We start from the raw sequence: 24,077 nt of genomic DNA, 5'->3' as shown, positions 1-24,077 counted from the left end.
GAAATATTAGGTCAATTTATAAATTGTTTATGTAGTTTAAATACCCAAGAAATTCTTTTTTGACATTTACTGAGTGATCCAAGTCTTCCAGAGAAAGTTTCTTATTCTTACTGTTATGCCATGACACCATTATATTTTTCTTATGGACATCGCCATATTCTTGCAACAGCGTTCTTGGCTGTACATGGCAAGGAGTCCCAGAATTCTGACTTTGTGAATTTTGTCTTTTATTTCTTTTTTAGTAGAAAGGTATGTGAGCAAAACTTCCTATATAAAACAGTTCCTCCTAAACAAGCTTGATGGACTGAATGGTCTCCTCTCATCTGCCAGATTTCTTATGTTCTATATGCCGAGGCATCAACAGAGGCCCGTGTGTTAATCTTAATACAATGTTAATAAATTGGCAAATTCTAAAAATTCTCTCAAAGAAAATTTGACCTCTTCAAATTTTAATAAAGAAAGACATCATTTTTTCCCACTTCATTATGGAGCTTGGAAGTGAGTTCTTTTAAATAAGATATGACAAAAAGACAGCAAATGGAGTGTTGTCTGTTACTGTGAATAATGCTTTCGGGCATGGAGCAACATTAACTAAAAACTAATTTAAAAACCTGTTTTTTCTCAGTATGATTAAATTTGTCCCTAATGTATTATGGACAATCAAAGTCAAAATAGATGCGGGTCGTGTATGATTTGTACCTGGCACACATCTTGTTTTGCACAAACTGATGAAGTGTGTATCTTGTTGATGGATGATTTTCCATTCGTTACTTGAGTGTATAACTTAAATGGTCCCATTCTCAGGGTTAACCTAAAGCACTCTTAACACTGTATATAAGCCTGTCAACTCTGGTAACAATGATCAAATTGCTGTCATAGTTTCAACCATTGTTGTTGTTGAGAGATTAGCACATTTTGGCGCCTTTTTTTAAGAAAGTTTCTAACTTGCATATGCAGGTGTATCTCAATAAATTTTTATCATTGAAAAGTTAATTTATTTCAGTAATTCAATTCAAGGAGTGAAATTCATATATTATATAGATTCATTACACACAGAGTGATATACAGTGGAACCTCGGTTTGCGAGTAACTTGGTTTACGAGTGTTTTGCAAGACGAGCAAAAATTTTTAATAAATTTTGACTTGATAAACGAGCGAGGTCTTGCAGTTCAATTAGTATGTATATGCTTTGTCTACTGAGCGTCATGATGGTTCTTCTCTCTCTCTCTCTCTCTCTCTCTCCCTACGGGATTGTGGGCAATCGTCTCCTATTTTCCGTCTGAGTCGGCGTGCCTCACTCATATAGTCAACATCCGTACGAGCGTATGCTGTTTACTGCAGCATTAGCATTGTGACTGTGTGTGCGTGCTCACTCACATGTGTGTGTATGCACGCGCGTGCAAGCACATACACATACACGAGCACGCGTGTGCACACACACATACATACATACACTGCATGGATGGCCCCGTCTTGCACCCTAAAACACAAAGCTGAGTCTCAGTACTTTAGCAACACCAGCTTTATTCAGCTTGAAACCGCAACAGCGTGGTTATTTATTGTAGCGGGATCTGCGCTCTCCTATACACAGACACAGCAGTTAGGCAGGGCCCTGCGCATTTGTAATGTTCCTTGTATCGCCCATCGACGGCAGGCGCTTATAGCATGTCCGTGATCTTTTCGGATTCGCTTTTACGGCAAACTGCTACAGCGCTGGGAGACTGCGATTGCTTTGGGACGCTCTTCCACGTGTCGTCCTGTTGGGTGCAATCCCACAAGAGTTTAGAAACTCACTCACGCCAGCCTTTATTCTTTTCAAAGGTAAAGTGCAGGTTAATTTGCTTTATGTATTTTTACTTTATATTTTGTATTAATCATTTTTATATGAATAGTTCTGGGTTGTGGAACAAATCATCTGAGTTTCCATTATTTCTTATGGGGAAATTCACTTTGATATATGAGTGCTTTGGACTACGAGCACGTTTCCGGAACGAATTATGCTCGCAAACTGAGGTTCCACTGTATATCAAGAGTATATTTCTTTTCATTTTGCTGATATTGGTCTACAGGTAATGAAAACTCAAAATTCAGTATCTCAGAAAATTAGAATATTACATAAGACCAATAAAAAAAAGATTTTTAATACAGAAATGTTGGCCTACTGAAAAGTATGTCCATGTATGCACTCAATACTTGGTCGGGGCTCCTTTTGCATGAATTGCTGCATTAATGCAGAGTGGCATGGATGTGATCAGTCTGTAGGCACTACTGAGGTGTTATAGAAGCCCAGGATGCTTTGATAGCGGCCTTCAGCTCGTTTGCATTGTTGGCTCTGATGTCTGTCATCTTCCACTTGATAGATTCTCTATGGGATTTAGGTCAGGCGAGTTTGCTGGCCAATCAAGCACAGTAATACTATGGTCATTAAACCAGGTATTAGTACTTTTGGCAGTGTGGGCAGGTGCCAAGTCCTGCTGGAAAATGAAATCAGCATCTCCATAAAGATTGTCATCAGAGGGAAGCATGAAGTGCTCTAAAATTTCCTGGTAGATGGCTGCGCTGACTTTGGACTTGATAAAACACAGTGGTCCAAAGTCCTCTTTTCAGATGAAAGAAAATTTTGCATTTCATTTGGAAATCAAGGTCCTAGAGTCTGGAGGAAGAGTAGAGAGGCACAGAATCCAAGTTGCTTGAGGTCCAGTGTGAAGTTTCCACAGTTAGTGATGATTTGGGGAGACGTGTCATCTGCTGGTGTTGGACCACTGTGTTTATCCAACCCGCTATTTCCTAACTACAGGGTCACGGGGGTCTGCTGGAGCCAATCCCAGCCAACACAGGGTGCAAGGCAGGAAACAAACCCCGGGCATGACACCAGCCCACCACAGGGCACACACACTAGGGAAAATTTAGAATCACCAATGCACCTAACCAGAATGTCTTTGAACTGTGGGAGGAAACCGGAGCACCTGGAGGAAACCCACGCAGACACAGGGAGAACACGCAAACTTCACGCAGGGAGGACTTGGGAAGCGAACCCGGGTCTCCTAACTGCGAGGCAGCAGCGCTACCACTGCGCCACTCTACAGTATATTCATTTTAACAATATTAATTATCCTTGCTAATGTGAATCACTAAGTGTTTTGTAACTCCAAGACATTTAAGTTGTTCTGACACAAACAGAGAGATGTAATCTACATTATTTATCCTGACATTCAAGACTATTCACAGAGAACTGCAAACTCTCATTCAAGTTATTTCTGAACCGAGAGATCCTATAGAATTACCCAAGTAAATTGAATACCTGTGACACGTATTGATCAGTAACACAGAGCACCATGTCATTAGTGGATGAAGATACATTTTGCTCAGTTCCTCCCTTGTAATCCCCCTAATCTTTGGATTTTTGCAGAAACTGTTTGCCAGGGGTTCAATGGAGATTCTGAAAAGCACTGAGGATAAGAAACAAGTCTGTCTAGTTACACATTCTAAAGTAAAATAGTCCACATTTATGTTGTTTATCTCAACTCAAGACGGATAAGTTGGAATGTAATAATGTATATCATGTATATATGTTGGGTTCAAAGCCAAATTTGTGTATCTTATTGAACAGATATCTCCTTCCGGCAATATCAAATCCTTTTTATGCATGCAGGGATAGCTAGATATGTGCAAGCTCAGACATTGCAGGTGTAGAGATTATAATAAGCAGTCTCCCAAGGTTTGTTAATAAATATCTAACCAATGAATACAGTTTAATTCCATGATATTACAGTGGGTAGCACTTTCTCTATTGCTTTTGCAAAAACTTTTGTCAGGATCTTGATATTGTTGTTCAGGAGAAAAATTGGTCTATAGGATGTACATTTATAAGAAGTTTTTATTCTTCTTTGGGAAAACCGTGATTGACTCCTAAGATAGTATTTTTGGTAATATGTTACTGTGTTTTCTCTATCTTCCTTAAGTGTATTGTACAGTAAGGGAGGTAACAGATAGCTGTTATAAAATTTCACAGGACAGTCAAGTGGATCTTCTGCTTTTCCGCTTTGTAAGTAATTTGTAACATTTTGGATTACAGAGAATATTAATGGTTGACAGTACATTGAGCTGTGGGATTCTTGCTTTATCTAGGAAATCATTAATTAAGCATGAAGTTCATTACTGTCCAATGCATATAAAGCCTCACGGCAAGGGTCCTCTGCTGTAGTCCTGGGGGCCGGCATGCCTGAAGGTTTTTGTTCCAACCATTTTCTTAAACAGAATTAAGTCCTTGCTGATAATGATACTTTCCATTTAATTATATGGCTTGTTAGTTCTTCATTCTTACAAGAAAGTTCTTAGTCACACTGTGGAATCTTGTTTCGTGAGAGCGTTATCCATATGTTCTGTGGACAAGAAAAGATTTGTATTTCTTGGCCCATCCCTTTCATTTATATCTTAACTTTTTATTAATACAAATACTTAATGCTGCATATACACAGTTTGAAATGTAATCATGTTAACTGGAGAGCTACTGGTTCCTTTTTCATCTCATAAGCAACTAGTGGCTGATTATGAAAATTGGAAACAATTTAAATCTAAATGCGTCTGTTAAGGGTTATGAATCATAACAAGTGAGTTAACTTAAAAAATGAAGCCTAACAAACATTGTTTTACCAAAAAAAAACATTTTTACTAAATTAAGAAATTATTTGAAGCTAAAACCTGCACCCATTGAGGGAATTCCTTATATATGTAAGTTATTTCTCTGTGTTCATTAAATCTTCCAAAAGTACCTTTAATCTTTAAAACTGAGTTATGAGCATCATTCTTGTGTATTAACAAATCTGACTGCTAAATACGATTTAACTCATAGCAAGCCATCTACAGTGTGACAAATAGAGGCACTGTCGACCCCTTGAACCCTCAGACCAGACGTCAGACACCAGATAAAAGTCCAATAATAATATTTATTATTATAAATAAAGTGCACAAAGCACCACCACTCCACTATACTCAATAACAATTGCCGTCTGGGATTTCCCATGGTCCTTTTATAGTCCTTGACCCGGAAGTGTTTCTGTCCCTCAGTCCATGTGACTTCTATCACTTCCGGGTCAGGTAAAAACGTCTTTTCTTCATCAACCCAGAAGCACATTATTTCTTCCAACCATGTGACTGGGATTTACTTCCGGGCTGTATGGAAAATAAATGTCTCTGTGTCTCCCTGCAGCGTCCCCTGGCGACCCCGACATTATCCAGCAGGGCTGTGTATTAAAACTCCATAGTCCATGATGCCCTGCTGGAATTCGGGGCATCTCCACGTTGCAAGAAGGGCTCCATCTAACGGCCTGGGGGTATTGGCCGGGATGAATGGCCGGCCATATCCCATAACAGACAGACACCACCAATGAGTTATCTCTGAATCCGTCTCAGGGCTATGGCACCAATTATGAGCAAATTCCTTGGTAACACATGTAAATAGAGGATAATGGGCATCTGAAGCAAGAGGATGCCTAGAGGATGCAGTAGTTTGTTTTTTTATATTAACCTTATTTTAAATAAGAGTTCATTTTCACAAAAGTAATTTACATATGTTGAACCACAACCATCTAAATATCTCTCAAAAATAAGCATCTCACCATTTTGAATTTCAGCTGGCAACTGCAACATTCAAAATGTGCAAGATATACAGTAACTTGTTAGACTCAGTCAAGTTACAGTATCTCACAGCTGGCATGATTCCATAATCAGAAAGTGGAAATGTTTGGTACTACTAGGACCCTTCCTGGATCAGGCCATCCCTCCAAACTGGACTGAAGAGCGAGATGGAAACTTGTCAGACAGGCTATCAAGAGGCCTATGGCAACTCTGAAGCAGTTACAGGAATTTTTGACAAAGAGTGGTCATTGTGCACAGGCGACAACAATATCACAAATGCTCCACAAATGTGGCATGATAGGGGAGGTTGCAAGAAAAAAGCCACTCCTCAAGACAGGCGGCGTTAAGGCTCGATTGAGCTTTGCCAAAACACACCTTGAAGATACTGGGGTCAAATATAAAAAGGTATTATGGTCAGATGAGACCAAAATTGCACTATGTGGCTACGATGCCAAACAGTATATTTGTTGGAAAGCCGAAACAGTTTACCATCCAAAACACCCCAAACCTACAGTGAAGCACAGAGGTGGAAGCATTCTGTTGTTGGGGGTGTTTCTCTGCAGCAGAGACTGGGGCACTTGTTAAGATAGAAGGAAAAATGGATGGGGCAAAATAGCGTCAAATTCTTGAGGAAAACCTGCTGCCCTCTGCCAGACAGTTGTCAATGGGAAGAAGGTTCACCTTCCAACATGACAATGACCCGAAGCATACAGCAAAATTGACCACATGGTGTCTAAAGGAGAAAAAGGTGAACATCCTTGTGTGGCCCAGTCAAGAGCCCAGACTTAAACCAGACTGAAAATCTGTGGAATGACTTGAAGACTGTAGTCCACAACAGTCACCGTCCAGTTTGACTGAACTTGAGAAGTTCTGTAAAGACGAGTGGGCAAATATTACAAGTCTAGATGTGCAAAGTTGGTAGAGAAGAATCCCAACAGACTTATGGCTGTCATCAAAGCTAAAGGGGGTTCCACAAAGTACTGACACAGGGGGTGATCTTTAACCATTTCAGTGATTGTGGGTTTATATTTTTTTATTTTTTTCCTGAACTATTGCTATTATATCTTTCACTTGGCTGTTATAACTTGCATTGAGTAAAGACAACTGGAGAAATATTTGTTGTGTGTGTCTTCATTTCAGGCTGCAAAGCAACATGTGAATAATTTTGGGGGGTTGATTATTTTCTATACCCACAATACATTCATTTAGTTACTCCAGTAACATTTTATAGCACCATTCGGGGTCTGATATTATCACAATAGCTATGCAAACTAAAATTCCCACTTCTCTGGCTGTTGCTTAATAAGATCTCCCAGGAATTTAATGAAGAACTCTGACATGAATTCAATTGGATTTCTGAATTCCACCCCTTCAGGAATTGCAACAATTCTAATGTTTCTTCACCTTGTTCTATCTTCAGAGTGCATTCATTTATGAAGGAGGTCGCTCTTTTTTCTGCCGCCATCTATTAAAACCATTTAATGTGAGATCTCAACATACTGTATATTTCATGTTGTTGATCAGAGCACCAACTGAATTTACGGGTATTTTTTTCAAATTTTACTAAAACGTTTCACTTTGTTTTTCATATTCTGCTTAGTACCATTCATACCCTCTTTCATTTATTTCATATCCATCCCTAGCAAAATACCCATTTCCACAAATTCTTCACTTCAGAAGCATTGTCTGTAAAATCTTTGATGCAGTGCTTCGGTTTGGTCTCAAAACCAGTTGGTGGTGATGTTTGAGCTGTAGACACAAATGAGCCTCTAATTTTCTTTTGTTGGGTGAATGCAAGTAGTTGTCACTGTCAGTATTACTTTTTGGCTAACTACTGACCAGGCTAGGAGCTATCACTACTAGATATGGAGTGTGAAGGCCTGATTCCTTCCGCAACTGCAACAACAGGCATATCAGGGCCCATACCTGCCTTCTCGTCATCCTTATAAACATGTAGCATGCTGTACCTTGTCACTCATCTTGTTTCCAGCAGCTCTTTGGGGGTAGTTGCTTTAAGGACATATTGTACTCTGTGTTGTTGAAAGCCTGACTATGAGTGTTATAATTCAGAATATCATAATAATTGAAGAATGATTACATAAAGCACTCAGAATAGCATAATAATTGAAGAATGATTACATAAAGCACTATTTCCCTGTGTGGATAGCACTTTGAGTACTGAGAAAAGCGCTATATAAATGTAATGAATTATTATTATTATTATTGCTGTAGGGTGGCACGGTGGCACAGTGGGTAGCGCTGCTGCCTCGCAGTTGGGAGATCTGGGGACCTGGGTTCGATTCCCGGGTCCTCCCTGCGTGGAGTCTGCATGTTCTCCCCGTGTCTGCGTGGGTTTCCTCCGGGCGCTCCAGTTTCCTCCCCACAGTCCAAAGACATGCAGGTTAGGTGGATTGGTGATTCTAAATTGGCCCTAGTGTGTGCTTGGTGTGTGGGTGTGTTTGTGTGTGTCCTGCGGTGGGTTGGCACCCTGCCCAGGATTGTTTCCTGCCTTGTGCCCAGTGTTGGCTGGGATTGGCTCCAGCAGACCCCCGTGACCCTGTGTTTGGATTCAGCGGGTTGGAAAATGGATGGATGGATGGATTATTGCTGTAGGAAATTTATCTGAAGTATCCATCTCTGAGAAATACCACCTTGACAAATGGACAAGAACAATTGATCACACTTCTGCTGCTTAAGTTATGTGGATATTTCCTCAATTTATAATATCAACAAACAGTAAGATCAATGTGAACACACTAAGCAACTGAAGAGTCCCAAGCTGGAACAGTGATTGGCACTCCTGTGTGTTTGACCCTGGATTGGCATCTTATGTATGGTTGCTGTCCCATTCTGTATGGGTTTTTCTCCAACATTCCAAATATTCTGTGTGACAGTGTATGTGTACATAAGTGGGGCCTTGCAACTTACTGTCCTCTAGTCCACAGTTTCCTCCTGCCTTGTACCTAACACTGCATGGATAAGTTCCACTTCCCTACCCCTTACCTGGATTTAGGTGGTTCTAAAATATTACACTATGTTAAGCATCCAAAAAAAAACACACACACACAGTTGTAGAAAGAGCCCAGAACAGTAGGAAATGCCCATATAATTAAGCAGAAAACATGTAAATGCCATCAAACATACCACAGTGGAACCTCGGTTTGCGAGCATAATTCGTTCCGGAAACGTGCTCGCAGTCCAAAGCACTGGTATATCAAAGTGAATTTCCCCATAAGAAATAATGGAAACTCAGATGATTCCTTCCACAACCCAAAACTATTCATATAAAAATGATTAATAAAAATACATAAAACAAATTAACCTGCACTTTATCTTTGAAAAGAATCATGGCTGGTGTGAGTGAGTTTCTAAACTCTTGTGGAATTTCACCCAACGGGACAACACGTGGAAAAGTGTCCCAAAGCAATCGCAGTCTCCCAGGGCTGTAGCAGTTTGCCGTAAAAGCGAATTTGAAAAGATTGCGGACATGCTATAAGCGCCTGCCGTCGATGGGTGATACAAGGAACAAGGAACATTACAAATGCTCAGGGCACAGTACTACTTGGCCACGATCCTGCCAGACTACTGTGTCTGTGTATAGGAGAGTGGCAGATCCCGCTACAATAAATAACCACACTGTTGGTGTTTCAATCTGAATAAAGCTGGTGTCGCTAAAGTACTGAGACTCAGCCTCCTATTTTGGGCCGCATGACAGGGACTCTCACTTCACAGCACACACACATACACACACAGTCACAATGCTGTAGTAAACAGTATACGCTCGTACGGATGTTGACTATATGAGCTAGGCACGCCAACGCAGATGGAGAATAGGAGACGATTGCCCACAATCCCGCAGCGAGAGAGAGAGAGAGAGAAGAACTATCAGCTCAGTTGTGATCACATGACGCTCAGCAGACAAAGCGTATACATACTACTCGTCCTGCAAGACCTCGCTTGTTTATCAAGTCAAAATTTATTAAAAATTTTAGCTTGTTTTGCAAAACACTCGTAAACCAAGTTACTCGCAAACAGAGGTTCCACTGTACTTTATTTCCACCTTCCTTATGTTGTAATACATTTGCAATTCTCCACAGGTAATTTCCTTTTATCCAAGTGCCCAATATGATTTTAACAACTGTTGTGCGGACCTTTACTCTAAAGCTTTATTTCTCTGTTTTTTTAATGCGCACAATACTAAACTGTATTACATTTACAAGTATTGCACTTGAAATGTGTGTGCCCAGCAATGTCACCCTGCGCAGGTTAATTGCAGCTCTGTGCCCAGTTCTACCTTGGTTCCTGATGCCCTTAAATTGTATGAAGTAGGTTCAGTAAATGGTAGAATGGAACAAAGACTGGATTCATTATGAAAATCAGATAAATGTACCTATACATGTGTATATTGTTGCCCAAAAACATTAATATAGAAAAAGCCCTCAAACTATTCTTGGCATTGTAAAAAAAAAAAACTATTTAAACATATTTTTAAATGTTAGTAACTCTCTGACAACTCTTAAAGCATCACACAAATCTCAATGACAGTACCAGTGGCAAAATATTTGCTTGACACCTCTTTAAAATGTCACAAGCCATTCTCATACCCATTCTATTTTCAATTGCATACTTCAGGAAATTAATTAAAATTTACCTTCTGCCAAGAAGTACCTAAATGTTTTTCTATTGCCTTTAAAACAGGCTTGTGCACCAGGGAGCGGATTTTCAAATGATTATGTACACGCTGTCAAGCAGAAGTACTTCAAGGGTAGCATTTCAACAAAAATATGATTCTCCAAATTAGGTCTTCTGAAAAGACTTGTTTTAGATTTTACACGTATTCATATTAACCTCTAGAAATCACAGACAAAATTTGATATCACGCATGACCATTAATGTTTGCTGCACATTTTAACATTAGCACACATTATTCCTAAGAGCCGCACACAATAAGTATGAGCGCTGTTATTCATGTTCTTTCAGCATGCTTGTCCAGAATGTATTCTACTATTTCGGATGATAATACTACTCGCCTTTTCATTTTTTTCTTTCAGCAGAGATCACAATAGTCATAATTTGTCTAATCTTTCTCAGGAATTCCCCCCTTACAATTTAGTTCATGTTTAATAGAAGTACAAACATAAAAAGGCACACCTGTAGGAAAGTTAGCAGATGCATGAGTATTTGCAAATCAAACACTAATAACCTATAAAGCTCAATTTACTACTTTGCCTAAAGAGTATTTACAGTGTGGGTGTTTTCATTGTTTTTTCTTCTAAGTAAAAAATATCCCTTAATTTCAATTTTACTGCATATTCTGGGCCCACTTTATAGCTAGTAGTAATCATCTTTAGTGTGTAGGCAGGTTTCTTACTTTATTGTGTTTCATTTTCCAAGATTCATTTTAGCTGAATTTTTGTTTCCATCGAGTTTGCATGGTGGCACGGTGGTATGGTGGTTAGTGATGCTGCCTATAAAAACCTCTTGGATCTGGGGTTGATTTCTAGCCTTAGCATCATTGTTGCAGACTTTGTATATTCTTAAGAGTTTTCATGCGGTTTGTGTTCAGATACTCTGGTTTCCCAACTCTCAAACTGGCCCTGAGTGAGTGTGTGTAAGAGGAAGCCCTGTGACACACTAGCATTCCATCCAGGGTTGCTTCATGCCTGCCTGATACTACTAGAATAGGCTTCAGATCCCCATGCCCTATAATGGAAAAAGCGTGTTCAGAAAATAAACAGATATTTTGCATCTTTTTAAAAACTTTTTTATGAGACTTGACAGCTGACAGAAAATGTTATGAAAAGTAACATTTGCATTTGTACTACATCCCTTTATCTTTTTATTACAATGTCCGCAGATATCACAATTTTTTTTCTTGTAAAGAATTACTCAATATACAGTAGAACACAAGACCATCTAAAAATAATAATAATAAAAAAAAAAAACACATTACTTTTGCGAGGCTCAGAAGTCACTTGTTTCTCTAGCTGCATTCTCTTCACCAGGATCCCATCCTCATTTGTCTTCTGAAAGGCAGTTCAGTACTGAAAGACATCACAATCATAGCATGAGCGGCGGGTAAAAAATGGACCATAGAACACAAAGCCAGCCACAAAATCCACTATACTTTAAGTACAGCGTGTGTGCATGTCTATAAAGACGTTTTCATTTGTATGTCCTTTAATCTCTCGACTGCTGATGGATAACACTTTAGATTACACACATTTATATTTATCATGCATGTATTCCTAAGCAGTCTATATTATAAAGCTAAAAGTCCAACTCTTTTTAATATTACAAACATAAATTAAAAAACATTCCAATAAATGGAGTATTGCATACGTTAACAACAAATACACCCAACCAGGTGTAATTGTCGGATGGACAGAAATCATCTTATACTATACAGATATATTCATTTTTGTTATACAGTATTTAATTCTTCCTATATGCAGTAATGGTTTCAGCTTTTCTGTTGATGTAATTATTTGGCATTTGCTTAAGATTTTGAGTAGCAGGGCTAAGGTTTACAGTGAGATCTATAGGAATAAAAAAGCACTGCATTTTATTATTACACACATTACAAAATGCTGTACATTCCAATAGTGGGCACATTGCAAACGCTAAGGCTTTTTTTTGTCAGACAGACAGAAATTTACATTTCCAAAGTCTAAATAAACCATTTTCTGTAGATATTTAACTGAAGAAGAAAAACTTAAAAAGTTTGTGTTTGCATAAGTATTTAAACCTTTGGAAGCTCCAAGTTTACAAAATTACAAGTGAATCACAAATGATACAAAGGTGATTAATAATTAGGTGCTACTTATGAGTCCTTTATCTCTCTCTGGATATAAAAATGACTGACAGTTTCCCCTCTGGGATATTATACATATATATATATATATATATTAATATATATATATATATATATTATAATATATATATATACACACACACACACACACACACACACACACACACACACACACACATATATATATATATATATATATATATATATATATATATATATATATATATATATATATATAATATATATATATACACACACACACACATTTTATATATATTTTATATATATATACACACACACACACACACACACATAAATGGTGCTCTCAATATTTGTGGACTTGAGTATTTGCAGGAGGCAGTTGATGTTACCACCTTGCAGACATCTTCTTTGAATATGATGAAAACATAATTTAAGCAATGAAATTTAAGGAGATTAATCTCCTTACAAACCTTTGTTCAGTGAATCAAAGGAAAGAGAACTTCCTATCACGATGTTTCTGCAAAGTAAAAATATGCCAACCCCACAACCAAAAATCCCAGCCATGGCTGATCCTTCATCTACAGGAACAGAAAATCACCTACAGCAAGACATTAACCTTGGGTGGTACATTTTTTTTCTCTGTTCTTTTAAATGTTATATACAGTATGAGCATTATGTTGCATTTTCAACTTTTTTTGTATTTTGTAAAGTGTATACATGTATGTAAACTTATAAACCAATTAAAATAATTATCATTTAAATGTATCTGTTAATTAATCTTGTGTAAAAGAGATAAAGATGTAATTTATCTCTTTTATATACTGAACACTAGTTGGATTTGTTTACGTGAAAACATTTAAACAATGCATATTTAACCACGATTTCAGATTTTGCAGGTGACATTGAAATGTAAATCCGTTGAATATGAGACTTTACATACACATACACACAATATTCTCATTACATGAACACACAGAAGTTTATCCAATTTCTCATCCTTCTTTTGCAGACAATCATAAGTGCTTGTGCACCCCGCATATAGATGACAAGACAAACTGTTACACCTAGTGTTTATACACTGCTAGTGGCCCCTATAATACTCGCATTTTTTATTTTAGACTTTGACTTTCATAGTACTATGTGCGCTAGTACAATCACCTCATATACTATACAAAAATGCATAAGTTAGCCATTTATAACAAAACATGTTATGAAAAGGTGCACATATAGAATAAAAGTTGGTCAGGAAATAAAGTGCCTGTCTGACAGGAGACTTCCCACTGCTCTCTTGAATCTTTTAGCACACATCAATTTGGTAAATGTGTCTACTTTCAAGCTCAAAATTTGTGCAACAACTCTGAATTAAAAATGTTGTAAAAAGCACCATATAAAATAAAGAACTGGAATTAGCAATAAGGAATACAATTTTCAATTTTTGAAGTGTCAGAGATTAAGTGGTTCTTCAGATTGTACAGTGTGATTCTGCAGTGTGGTACAAGAGTGTAACCAGCGCCCTGCGTCTTACTTGATTTCTTATTATTCTAGACTGTAACAGATGGTTGATGCTAACAGAGATAATCCTGCAACAGTCATCAGCATGGATCAGCAGTAATCAGACTGCGGACACAATGTCTTTTCAGCTAATGGAAGGTGCAGGGTTATAGGAAACACATTATCCAAAATGCCTTGACCCCATTCCGAGTCAGAGAGAGCTGTTAGCGAGCCTTTCCCTGCTTGTGTGTTTGTCTGTGTTTACAGCACTTGGGCCACTACAGTTAAACCCCATCTTTTTGAGTAAGTATTATGTTGGGGCTCTTCCTTGGCAAACACAGTGGTAACTCTAAATGTTCTTATTGTTTTGGCACCCATATGGGGTAATGATTAGCTGAAGCACACATATTGTTTGCGCAAGTCAGTCTCTTGAAGCATGAGCTGAACTCAGTAGTCTATCTACTTGGTTGCCTGGTGACACTTGGACCCTACTGCTTTCATTTACCTTCACAAATTACCATCAGTGTCCCAGATCCTAGAAAAAAAAACAATTAGGAATGGTTTGTGGTACAGAGGACAGATAAATTCTTGCCTTATTTATAAATGGATTTATGTACAGTTGTGGAAAGGCTGACCCATAAAGAGAAGAAGTGGTCTTTATAATAGAAAAGCTAGAACAGAACGTTTTTATTCTATTTAGCCTACTTGATTATATTTCATATAATGTGTGTGTACACAGTATAATTTTTACAGTGTGTTAAGTAATTATTTCCAGTTTTAAAGGCTACACAGGGTAATAACAGGAGAATACGCAGTGCTTTGAATGTCGACAAAGAAAGAGCCACACTTACACAGCTCTACAGCAATGGTCTAATTCTGCACACTTAATCTTAAAAGCAAAAGGTTTGCATGTATTCCAAACACAAGCTGCTAATTTTTAAGACTATAGTCTTTCAGAAGTTATGCTATATTATTTGAAAACTAAAAATATAGATGGGGAAATACCTTAGTTACTCAAAACTAAACAGTACATAATGTAGTTAGCAGCACAGCGAAAAGGCAACTATTATGAAAATCAAGCATAGACAAGTCAAGCAAATTGTTTCTGGGTCACAGAGCGAGTCAGAGTGAACAATTAGAGGACAAACCTGTGCTTTAAAACCCAATGCTTTAGCCATGACAGCACAAGTCCTTTGGTGTTTCAGTTCTTCAAATTAACTGCTGGGTATTAATAAATATGTGCAGTGTGGCATTAAGAAGAAAGAAACAAAATTTCAGACATGAGCACCAGTAGGCTTTGCACTCTAGGAGCCAAGTTATGCAAACTATTCTATAACACTTAAGTAATTAATTATTTATCTCTCTGATGCTGATCTTTCTGATCATAAAATAGGTCATTACAATAGCAATTGACAAGAAGAATTCAGAATTTATTGCAGAATTACGCTATTCGAGGGTCCCTCTGGAGTGCCCCTTTCTCTTACACGGCTTAAGGCTTTAAGTTCCGAGTTTGGTATTTTTCCATCCAGCCATTTTAGATCTAGACTATCCTCATGAAACTGTGACACACAGACACACACCTATCATTGAGATATTGATGTTTTCATTATCAGGGGACCCTTAAAACGTCGAGATCTGTTGAAAACTGGAGATCGAAATTTTTGACAAATCTGAAACTCTCACTGCTACCCCATAAGCGATAGGTTATGGTGGGGAAGGGCACAATTAAAAAAAGGCTAAAAATGCAGTATGGGGGAAAATAAAACACATGTTAATATCTGTGTAAGATGAACAATCCAAACAATTATAGAAGAACATCAGAGGTCTGCTAACCAAAAACATAAATGTGGTAAAGTTAACCACCATCCTCAGGCAGTCTATAGTCTCAGCTGGAACTTCTGCACAATTGTCACTTGAGTTTTAGCAGTTTGCACCCAGTAAATTAATGTACAGAGTATAATAAAAGTGTACCCTATACATCTTCATGCGATAGGCTATACTGGCATTGAGGGACATGGAGGTGGGGCTTAAAATGAGAACATGTGTCACAGGCCCTGAGCTGGTGGTAGGCTCGGGACGGTCTGCACACAAATTCATTATTTTTGTAACGGCAACATCAGTGACAACAGAATCTGAGTGTCAGCTGAATCATCTGAAGATGATCTACTGAGCCGCTTTTAAGGATGAAAGAAGACCTCTTGAATTTCTTAATGCCACACGTGAAATGAAACTTCAAAGATTTTGACCAAAGGTGTGCATTGCACTGCATATTTTTTATATGACACCAGTAACCGCACCCAGGGCTGAGCATACAGATGAGTAAAATGATTTGTGTGAAACTGAATTTGCAGCAAAACTCTGTGCTTGTGCTTCAAAAAAATTTGAAAAAATATTATCATTTTACTTCCAGAAAAATTTGTGCCATTCACACAAGAACAGAGGCGTTTAGTTTCTGTCTGGGAGTGTTTTCATACATTCATTGCACATGCGTCCGCTTATCACTTTGTATTTCAATAACGGTTTCTAGGATAAAAGTAAAAAAAAAAAAAAAAAAAATCGATCAGTCAACAGAAGTGTGCATATCCTCAGCTAGGGATAAGGCGTTTGTTAGGTAAGGGGGGCGTCAGCGAGTTTTTTTCTGTGGAGAAAATGCAGTGATGTGCACAGTGGTATGTTTTGGTGTCTCTTATTGTGGAAAACATACAGCATGTCACAAATGTTAATGAATTTTAGGGTCAGTTTTGCTGAACTGTATATGACTAGAAACTTGTCTGCTTCGCTCATCTAGTAAAGGAATATTTTAATGAACTGAAATTGGTTTAGAACTGCTTATACTCAGTAATGTACCAGAACTGAACAGTCTTGCGATCCTGTCCAATGAATAGGAGCACGTGCATTAAGTGGGTGCTATTCTTGACTTCACCGCTGAGAAAGCTCAGAGGTGGATTCTTTAGAAGTTAGTGAAGTAAGATAGGACCTGCTATTTACTAGATTTATTTTACATGATTTTATAATGATATTTTGTTGTATTTATTTTGCAGTGATAATCTTTTGCATTTAGCATGAAATGTAAAAACAAAGCATTGCTGATGTTTGCATTTGTCTTGAAATGGTGCAAAATACACATTGCTAATGTTCTGTCAGTCACAGTTTTGTTAAATGGTAATGAGGCTGATGGAGGGCCCATTATGATAGTGCTATCTCGGGCACTAACATGTACAGTATAGTGGTGCCCCTGCTGGCATTTTATTTCAAACCAACACTGTATGTATTTGTCTGTATTGTACTAACCCATCCTTTTTATGTGATTAAGAGCAAATTTCAGTGAACAGTATAAAGGAACAATTAGTTTATTATCCTGTTTACTTTGCTCTACGTTTATAGTGTCAGAAAACCCTTTCACAAAAACAATGGCCTATAAAAAATTGGAAAATGTTTCCTAAAATACTCACATGCTTAACAGTTTTCAGTTCAAACTGAACAAAGCATCAGTTTGTTTTATTTGTGGTACAAATATGAGAGCATAAAATTCAATAAAATTGGAAAATGTTGCAAAAGGATGCAGGATTTTGAACACATTTGCTTAAAAAAGCTTAAACATCATGATGAACAATTACTGACCCTCCTCTGTGTGTAGTCTCCTTAGTTCTCTGTGGAAATTCACGACACTGCTACACTGCCTAACTGCAGAGACACTGGGAGTCTTGGGGTCATTGTGTTTAGTACATTGTTCAGTATGTACTTATGATACTGTAGAATAGCCAGTTGGCCTAGATCTCTAGTTCAGTGACTTTGTCCGTTATAACCGTAAGTATTGTACAATCACTGAATTCTTATTAAACTCCTTCAGGGAGTCACTCTTGACTATTCACTGCATACCAGGACGCATCTCTTTTATATGCTACCGACAAAGAACCAGGCTACAAAATTTCATCATGGCACGACATCTCTCCTCATACTACTTTGGAGCAAATCATGTTGGAGAATTCAAGAGTGACGGTCAGTGATATAGCACATTGTGAGGATTAGTTCTGGGTTAGATGAATCCATTCTTCATAATCCATTACTCATGAGCAAACTGTGTGGACAGTGCTAGACTAGAATTTTGGCTCTTGAAATGAAGCCTCACTGTTTCAAATTGTTCCATGGAGAAACCAGAAGTAATTCATTTGGACAGGGAGAAAGTCAAGGGAAAACAAAAATACTATGACCTCAAGTTAAGGGAAAAGTTGTGAAAAAAAAACTTGAGGAGAGATCATCATATGCATACAGTGGAACCTCGGTTCACGAACGTCTCGGTACACATACAGATCAGTTTACGACCAAAAAGTTTGCCAAACTTTTGCCTCGGTTCATGACCACATACTCGGTATACGAACAAGCCAGTTTCCCTTTCGGTTTGTACGCACCGAGTTGCATTGTTCTCAGTCAGACGTGCGTGCTTCCACGTGCATGTGTGCTTTCGCTAGTGAACTCTTTGTGCTCTATTTCATTTCCCTTCTGGTTCGTACGCGCCAATTACTGTATTTAAGCACATGTTCAGCCTCTCCCTGTTCATTGTTCTCAGTCAGACGTGTGTGCTTTACCTGTGAACTCTTTGTGCTCTACAGTATTTCGTGTGCTTTTGCAGTTAATCATGGCTTCTAAGCACTGTAACCTCCTCTCCACCAGTTCCTCCTCACTTCATGCCAGAACTCGACTCATGCAAGGTTAGTTTTCTTGGTGGTTTATGGTTAGTTTTTGTATTACGGATTTTTCAAATGTTCATTTTTCAGTTCGTAGTGTGAATTGTTGCAATGTTACTTTTCTTGGTTGTTTATTAAGTTACGGATTTTCAAATGTTCATTTTTTTTCCCTGCGATCGGGTTGTAAGGCTATAGTGCGAACTGCTGCAATGTTACTTTCTTGGTTGCTTGTGGTTGGTTTTTAAATAAAGTTCGGATTTGTTCAAATGTTCCTTTTTTTTCCCCTGTGCTTAAAACTCATTAAAAAAAAAAGCGTTTATACAGCGATAGGGTCGTAAGGCCTATAGCGCGAACTCTTGCAATGTTAGTTTTCTCTGTTGTTCAAGGTTTTCTCAGTGTTATTCAATGTTTTTACATTTAGTTTACTATTGCAATGTGCATTCTATGGTGTAATTAACTATATTTGTGCTTAAAAATCTTTAAAAAATAGATTTTCATACAGTTCGTACCGTCTGGAACGGATTGATTGTATTTACATACAATCCTATGGGGGAAATTGCTTTGGTTCACGACCAAATCGGTTTACGACCAGAGTTTTGAAACGAATTATGGTCGTGAACCGAGGTTCCACTGTATATAATTATGGCAACTCAGACCTATGCGTACACAATATTTCAGAGAAACTGGGAAATGACAACACCCGTAACCAAGCAAGAAAATGCAGTCAAACCAGCTAAATGACAATGCATATAATATTATATTACCAAGCTGTTATGAGTATGTCCACTGACGTGGCAAACATATTATATTTCAAAAGTGATAAGTATGAAGTACAGACTCAATTTTAGCTGCCTTTAAACAGGGTCAATGCTACATGTTCACACTGAAGAGCTTTTTTGGTTTTTCGTCACTTTATATCAGTTACCTGTTCAGGGAACTGGCCGACAACAAAAAACGATTTATTTTTTGTATAGCTCAAGTAATGCTGCAATGGACTTTAACAGGCCCTGTTTTTTGACAGAAGTCTTGGGAAAGGCAACTCAGAGAGAGACTCCATTCCAGGTAGGTTTGGAGTTCAATGGGTGTCAAAAAATGGGGTAAATATAATACAATATATAGAATAGGACTCAACTAATCCTCTTCACAGATCTAGATGGTAAATCTATCATTGGATTTTGACACATTCCCACATTCCACTTACTATCTGCTGGTACAGTAAATTGGTTTTTTTTAGCGTGCAGCCCCAGATTACTGATGGCCCTTCCTTTTTGCACACCCAAGATTCTCTTATGGGTAAAACACAATGCAGACACACTGTAGGCAAAGAGAGCTGATGGAAGATGAAGCAGTATTTGATATTAGGGAAGTTAAAGCAAAGCTGCCTTTTTCGAGGAAGTCATTATCATCTACTCTTCATGACTGCAAATTCAGTTTTTACTCATTAAGACTGGTAGAAAATTCCACTCTACATGTAATAGGGATGGTTTAGAAGCCTTCATTATAGAGCAACACAGGTTTTTCCAAATATGGCTTAAAATGCTTTGGAAGTGATTAAAATGCCAATGTTTGTTAAATTTAATTACATTCATTTATGCCTTTGGTTTACATAAAATTAACATCTTCCTTTTGTTTGCTCTTAAATTATTTACTGTTCAGTGGTCAATGGGAAATATTTCTTTAAAAAAATCAAGTATTTTTATTTATTTATATTCAATAATATATTGACACTCAATAAAAAAAATCCATATTATTCTTATCACATAAATTAAATCAGTAAATTTTATGAATTTTCAGTGGATTTAAGAAAATAAAGGGTAAGAAAAAATAAGACGACAGATTACATGCATTCTGCTTAAATGTTTCTGTCACTAAGCTGACAAATAGCAAAGTACAATGAGCTTTGTACAATAGGGTCCCTTGTGTCTTCTCCTTAATGAAGAATCATTGTCAAGATTTTACCGAATTTGAGAAACCAAATGCATGCTATTAGCTTTGCTTAAGAGAAGTCTGCCAGGACCCAGGAGTCAGTGGCCAAATCCAGAGCCTTTCACCGGCAATATGCATAATGCAGATGACATGCATGTGAAAAGCAAGACAAAAGGAAAACAACCATTCCCTTCAAAAAGCACTTCCAGCAGATTTGCAAGGCTTCTAAATATTTATACTCTACATCGCTTGTAAATTCCTTAAAGTCTGTTTTCACATACAAACAAAAACCAAGTACATCTTTTTTTAATTAGATTTACTGGCACTTTTGAGTTTCTTAGTCAAATAGTGCATGATCAATGCTTCTATTAAATTGTAATATCTAATGCAAAAATACTTATATTTCTAATCGAGATATGTTGTATAATTTCATGTTTTTTTCAATCAGTAAATAGCATAAAAAACGTCCATCATAAAGTACTTAAAATATACTGGTTTATCTACTGCATATTTCTTTACAAAAATTAACAATGCAAAACATTTTCTATTTTGAATTAACATAATGCTACACATTTTTCCCCATGAAAGAAAGAAAAAAATATAGACATAACTGTACTAAATAAAAAAGAAAGACTGTAGCATGTTTGGGATACCACACATAACATAGTAACAATCCTAAAAGAAAATAGTTTATCTGCAAAAGATTATTCTTTCATCTATTAGATGCAAGTGAAAAGTGATTTTATTTGGTGGGCTGAGGGCTGCAGAGGTTCATGTGGGGATGAAATTTCTAGTGGTCCGGGGGCCAGGTAATAGCCGCAGCGTTCAGCACGTGGTGTAATGCAGCCGGTGACGATGGCCCATTCTCGACGTCCACCCCACTGTGACCATTTGCAGCTGCTGCTGCTTTCATTGAATGCAACGTAATCGCCCCATTCTTTACTTAAAATACATGTTTAATATAACAATAATTTTAATATATCAATAATTGGTGAAAGAACTGCACTGAAATATATTCTAACACAGCGGGTGCCAACTTTTAAAATGTTTTTAATCATATGTAATTTTGGAGGTGCTTTTTATTTGGGTGAGATAGGCCCTGGTTCTCCCACCACTTCCATAATTCAGAATTGGGTTAGATGGGTTTCAGAATTGTTAATTTAGCTGATGTAAGTCCACAAACACTGGCAATGGAAATGCAATACGACAGGACTCCTGGGGAAAAAATGTCACCAAATAAGTTATATATTAATTTTGTATTATTATTCTGAACTGCTAAAGGAAGATTTCCTTTTGCCTGTTTTCTACTATGGTGGTGCAGTGGTAGCGCTGCTGCCTTGCAGCAAAGTGACCAGGGTTTGTGTCTCTGGTACTCCCTGCGTGGATTTGCATGTTCTCCCTGTGTTTGTGTGGGATTTCCTTGGGGTGCTCCGGTTTTCCTCCCACAGTCCAAAGATATGCAGGTTAAATAAATTGGCAGCTCTAAATTGGCCCTAGTGTGTGTTTGGTGTTGTGTGTGTGTGTGTGTGTGTGTGTGTTCATCCTGCAATGGACTGGCAGTCTGTCTAGGATTTGTTCCTGCCTTATGCCCTATGCTAGTAGGGATAGGCTCCAGCAGACCCCCCACAACCCTGTTCAGGACTAAGCAGGTTAGCAAATGACTGACTGTTTTCTATTGCTTTTATATCAGCCAGTATATTAATACAAAAAAAATCAATATTTTGATCAAAAATAGGATTCTGATTGTGTTTTATGGTAAGATATGCTTTGATATGCCTCCAAGGACAGGAAATGAAATGACATACATGTTATGTATAAAAACGGCTGTGAAATGTCAACAACACATTTGCCTTTAGTTCTCTGAACAAACATTTTTTTTTAACTGAAGTGTTACAGCTATGTCCAAAAATCCATCTATGGTACAGTGATATCAGAAATCATTTTATAATAGCAGGTAACTCACAAGTAAAAGTACAACAAATTAAGAGTGAGATGTATCAGTAGCAGTGCCATAAATCAACATGAAAAGAATTACATAAGCAACAGTCTGCCATTAATCCATTGTAATACTAATACAATACTGGAACTTCTAATAATAATAATAATAATAATAATAAACAGATATGTCACAATTATGCTAAGATTCAAATATGACAAATATTAGTTATATTATCCAGTCATCCCATTTTCCTAACCCACTTATCCAGGGCAGGGCCTCAAGGTGCCTGGAGTATATCCCAGCAATCACTGGGCACAGGGCGGAAACACCACCTATTACCAATTATCATCGTATTAGTAGTACCAGAAATAAAACACAATAACAACAGTTCCCCTATCAGCTTTTTAATCCATCTCACAAGAGCTAACACATTAACAATAACGAAAAAAAAAACTGAAACTACCAAAAGTAACAATAAAAACAGAATAAATGCTAAAAATGAGCACAAAAAAGTGTTCAACTAACAATATTTTTGCTGTTGTGATTTCTCTTTCTAGAAGATGATGATGCCCAAGACCCATCACTACTAATGTGTAAGAAGCCATTCAAAGCCTCACTTCTGTATTTCTTTTATATCAAAGGCCACATTTATTTATTTTATACGTCAATATTTACTAAGCAAAACAAAGATGTGCTGTATTTTTAGTTGATCTCTCCAAGGTAAATTTGAGAAACTGGTCTATTTGAAAGTGCATGGTTGACGTTCATCACTTAATCACTCACAAAGTGTAAAATACGCCAGCACTGCAAGAAAGAAAAACGTTTTAATCTGAAGAAACACTGCAAACCTCAGGCCACTTATGGAGGACATGCAGATTGTATACTTTACAATGTCTAAGTCTTTTACAAGAATCTAAATTAATTCATGCCAACTTCAACAATATAAGGGGGAAGTAAAATTAAATTTATGAGAACACAGAGCAGAAGCGATATTGTGGAAGGTTACTATAAAGATAAAGGACACTCTGCAGAGTTCATTTGGTTAGTGACTCCAATGCTATCAGTTTTTTCTGGTAGAGCAAAGTTCATTTTCTTTATTTTAACAGAATTTTCCTCACTTGTTGCCAAGACCTCTTCTTAAATGTCCTAATATGGTAACCACCAACAACTACTCCTTTCCGCATGGCCTGTCATAATGGACACTGTATGTGTCCATCACATTTCATGATCAGCATCTTGTCTCACTTGAAAGCCAACAGTGAAGTGTGACGCTCATAAGCTGCTGAATTCAGTTCTAATTCCACTAATCAACACCATCCACTAATTATTCTCTGTAATGGTAGCGTTACTCAAATCTATGCATACAGAAATATAGAGAGATATAAACACATCTTCAAATGATTCACTAAACACTGAAGCATAAGAATCCATTTTATATAACCTTGTCAGAGAGAACTCGAAGACTGGTAAAAAAAAAAAAAAAAAAAAAAAGCCTTAGAGAAACCAAAGGACATGCTGTAGAGACAGCACAAAAATAGCTTTGTACAAAGATACTGCAAATAAACTTTTATAACTTCTGCAAATGCAGACAACCAGAAAGCAG

At 37.5% G+C, this 24,077-nt stretch overlaps 1 protein-coding gene across 14 annotated transcripts in view; it reads right to left on the bottom strand.

Annotated features, from left to right (window-relative positions):
* The window catches only part of baz2ba (bromodomain adjacent to zinc finger domain, 2Ba), a 279,446-nt gene that overhangs the window by 133,319 nt on the left and 122,050 nt on the right, over nucleotides 1–24,077 (bottom strand). For all 14 annotated transcript variants that reach the window (XM_028806424.2, XM_051930571.1, XM_028806421.2 and 11 more), the window contains one exon: nucleotides 11,591–11,681. In XM_028806424.2, the coding sequence (XP_028662257.2) occupies nucleotides 11,591–11,630 (40 nt within the window). In that variant the 5' untranslated portion in view covers nucleotides 11,631–11,681. The remainder of the gene's footprint in view (nucleotides 1–11,590; nucleotides 11,682–24,077) is intronic.

Source organism: Erpetoichthys calabaricus, chromosome 8 (genome assembly GCF_900747795.2).
Source record: "Erpetoichthys calabaricus chromosome 8, fErpCal1.3, whole genome shotgun sequence".
Lineage (NCBI taxonomy): Eukaryota > Metazoa > Chordata > Cladistia > Polypteriformes > Polypteridae > Erpetoichthys > Erpetoichthys calabaricus.
Note: the sequence above shows the minus strand (reverse complement) of the source record. Positions and strands in the feature narration are given on the sequence as shown.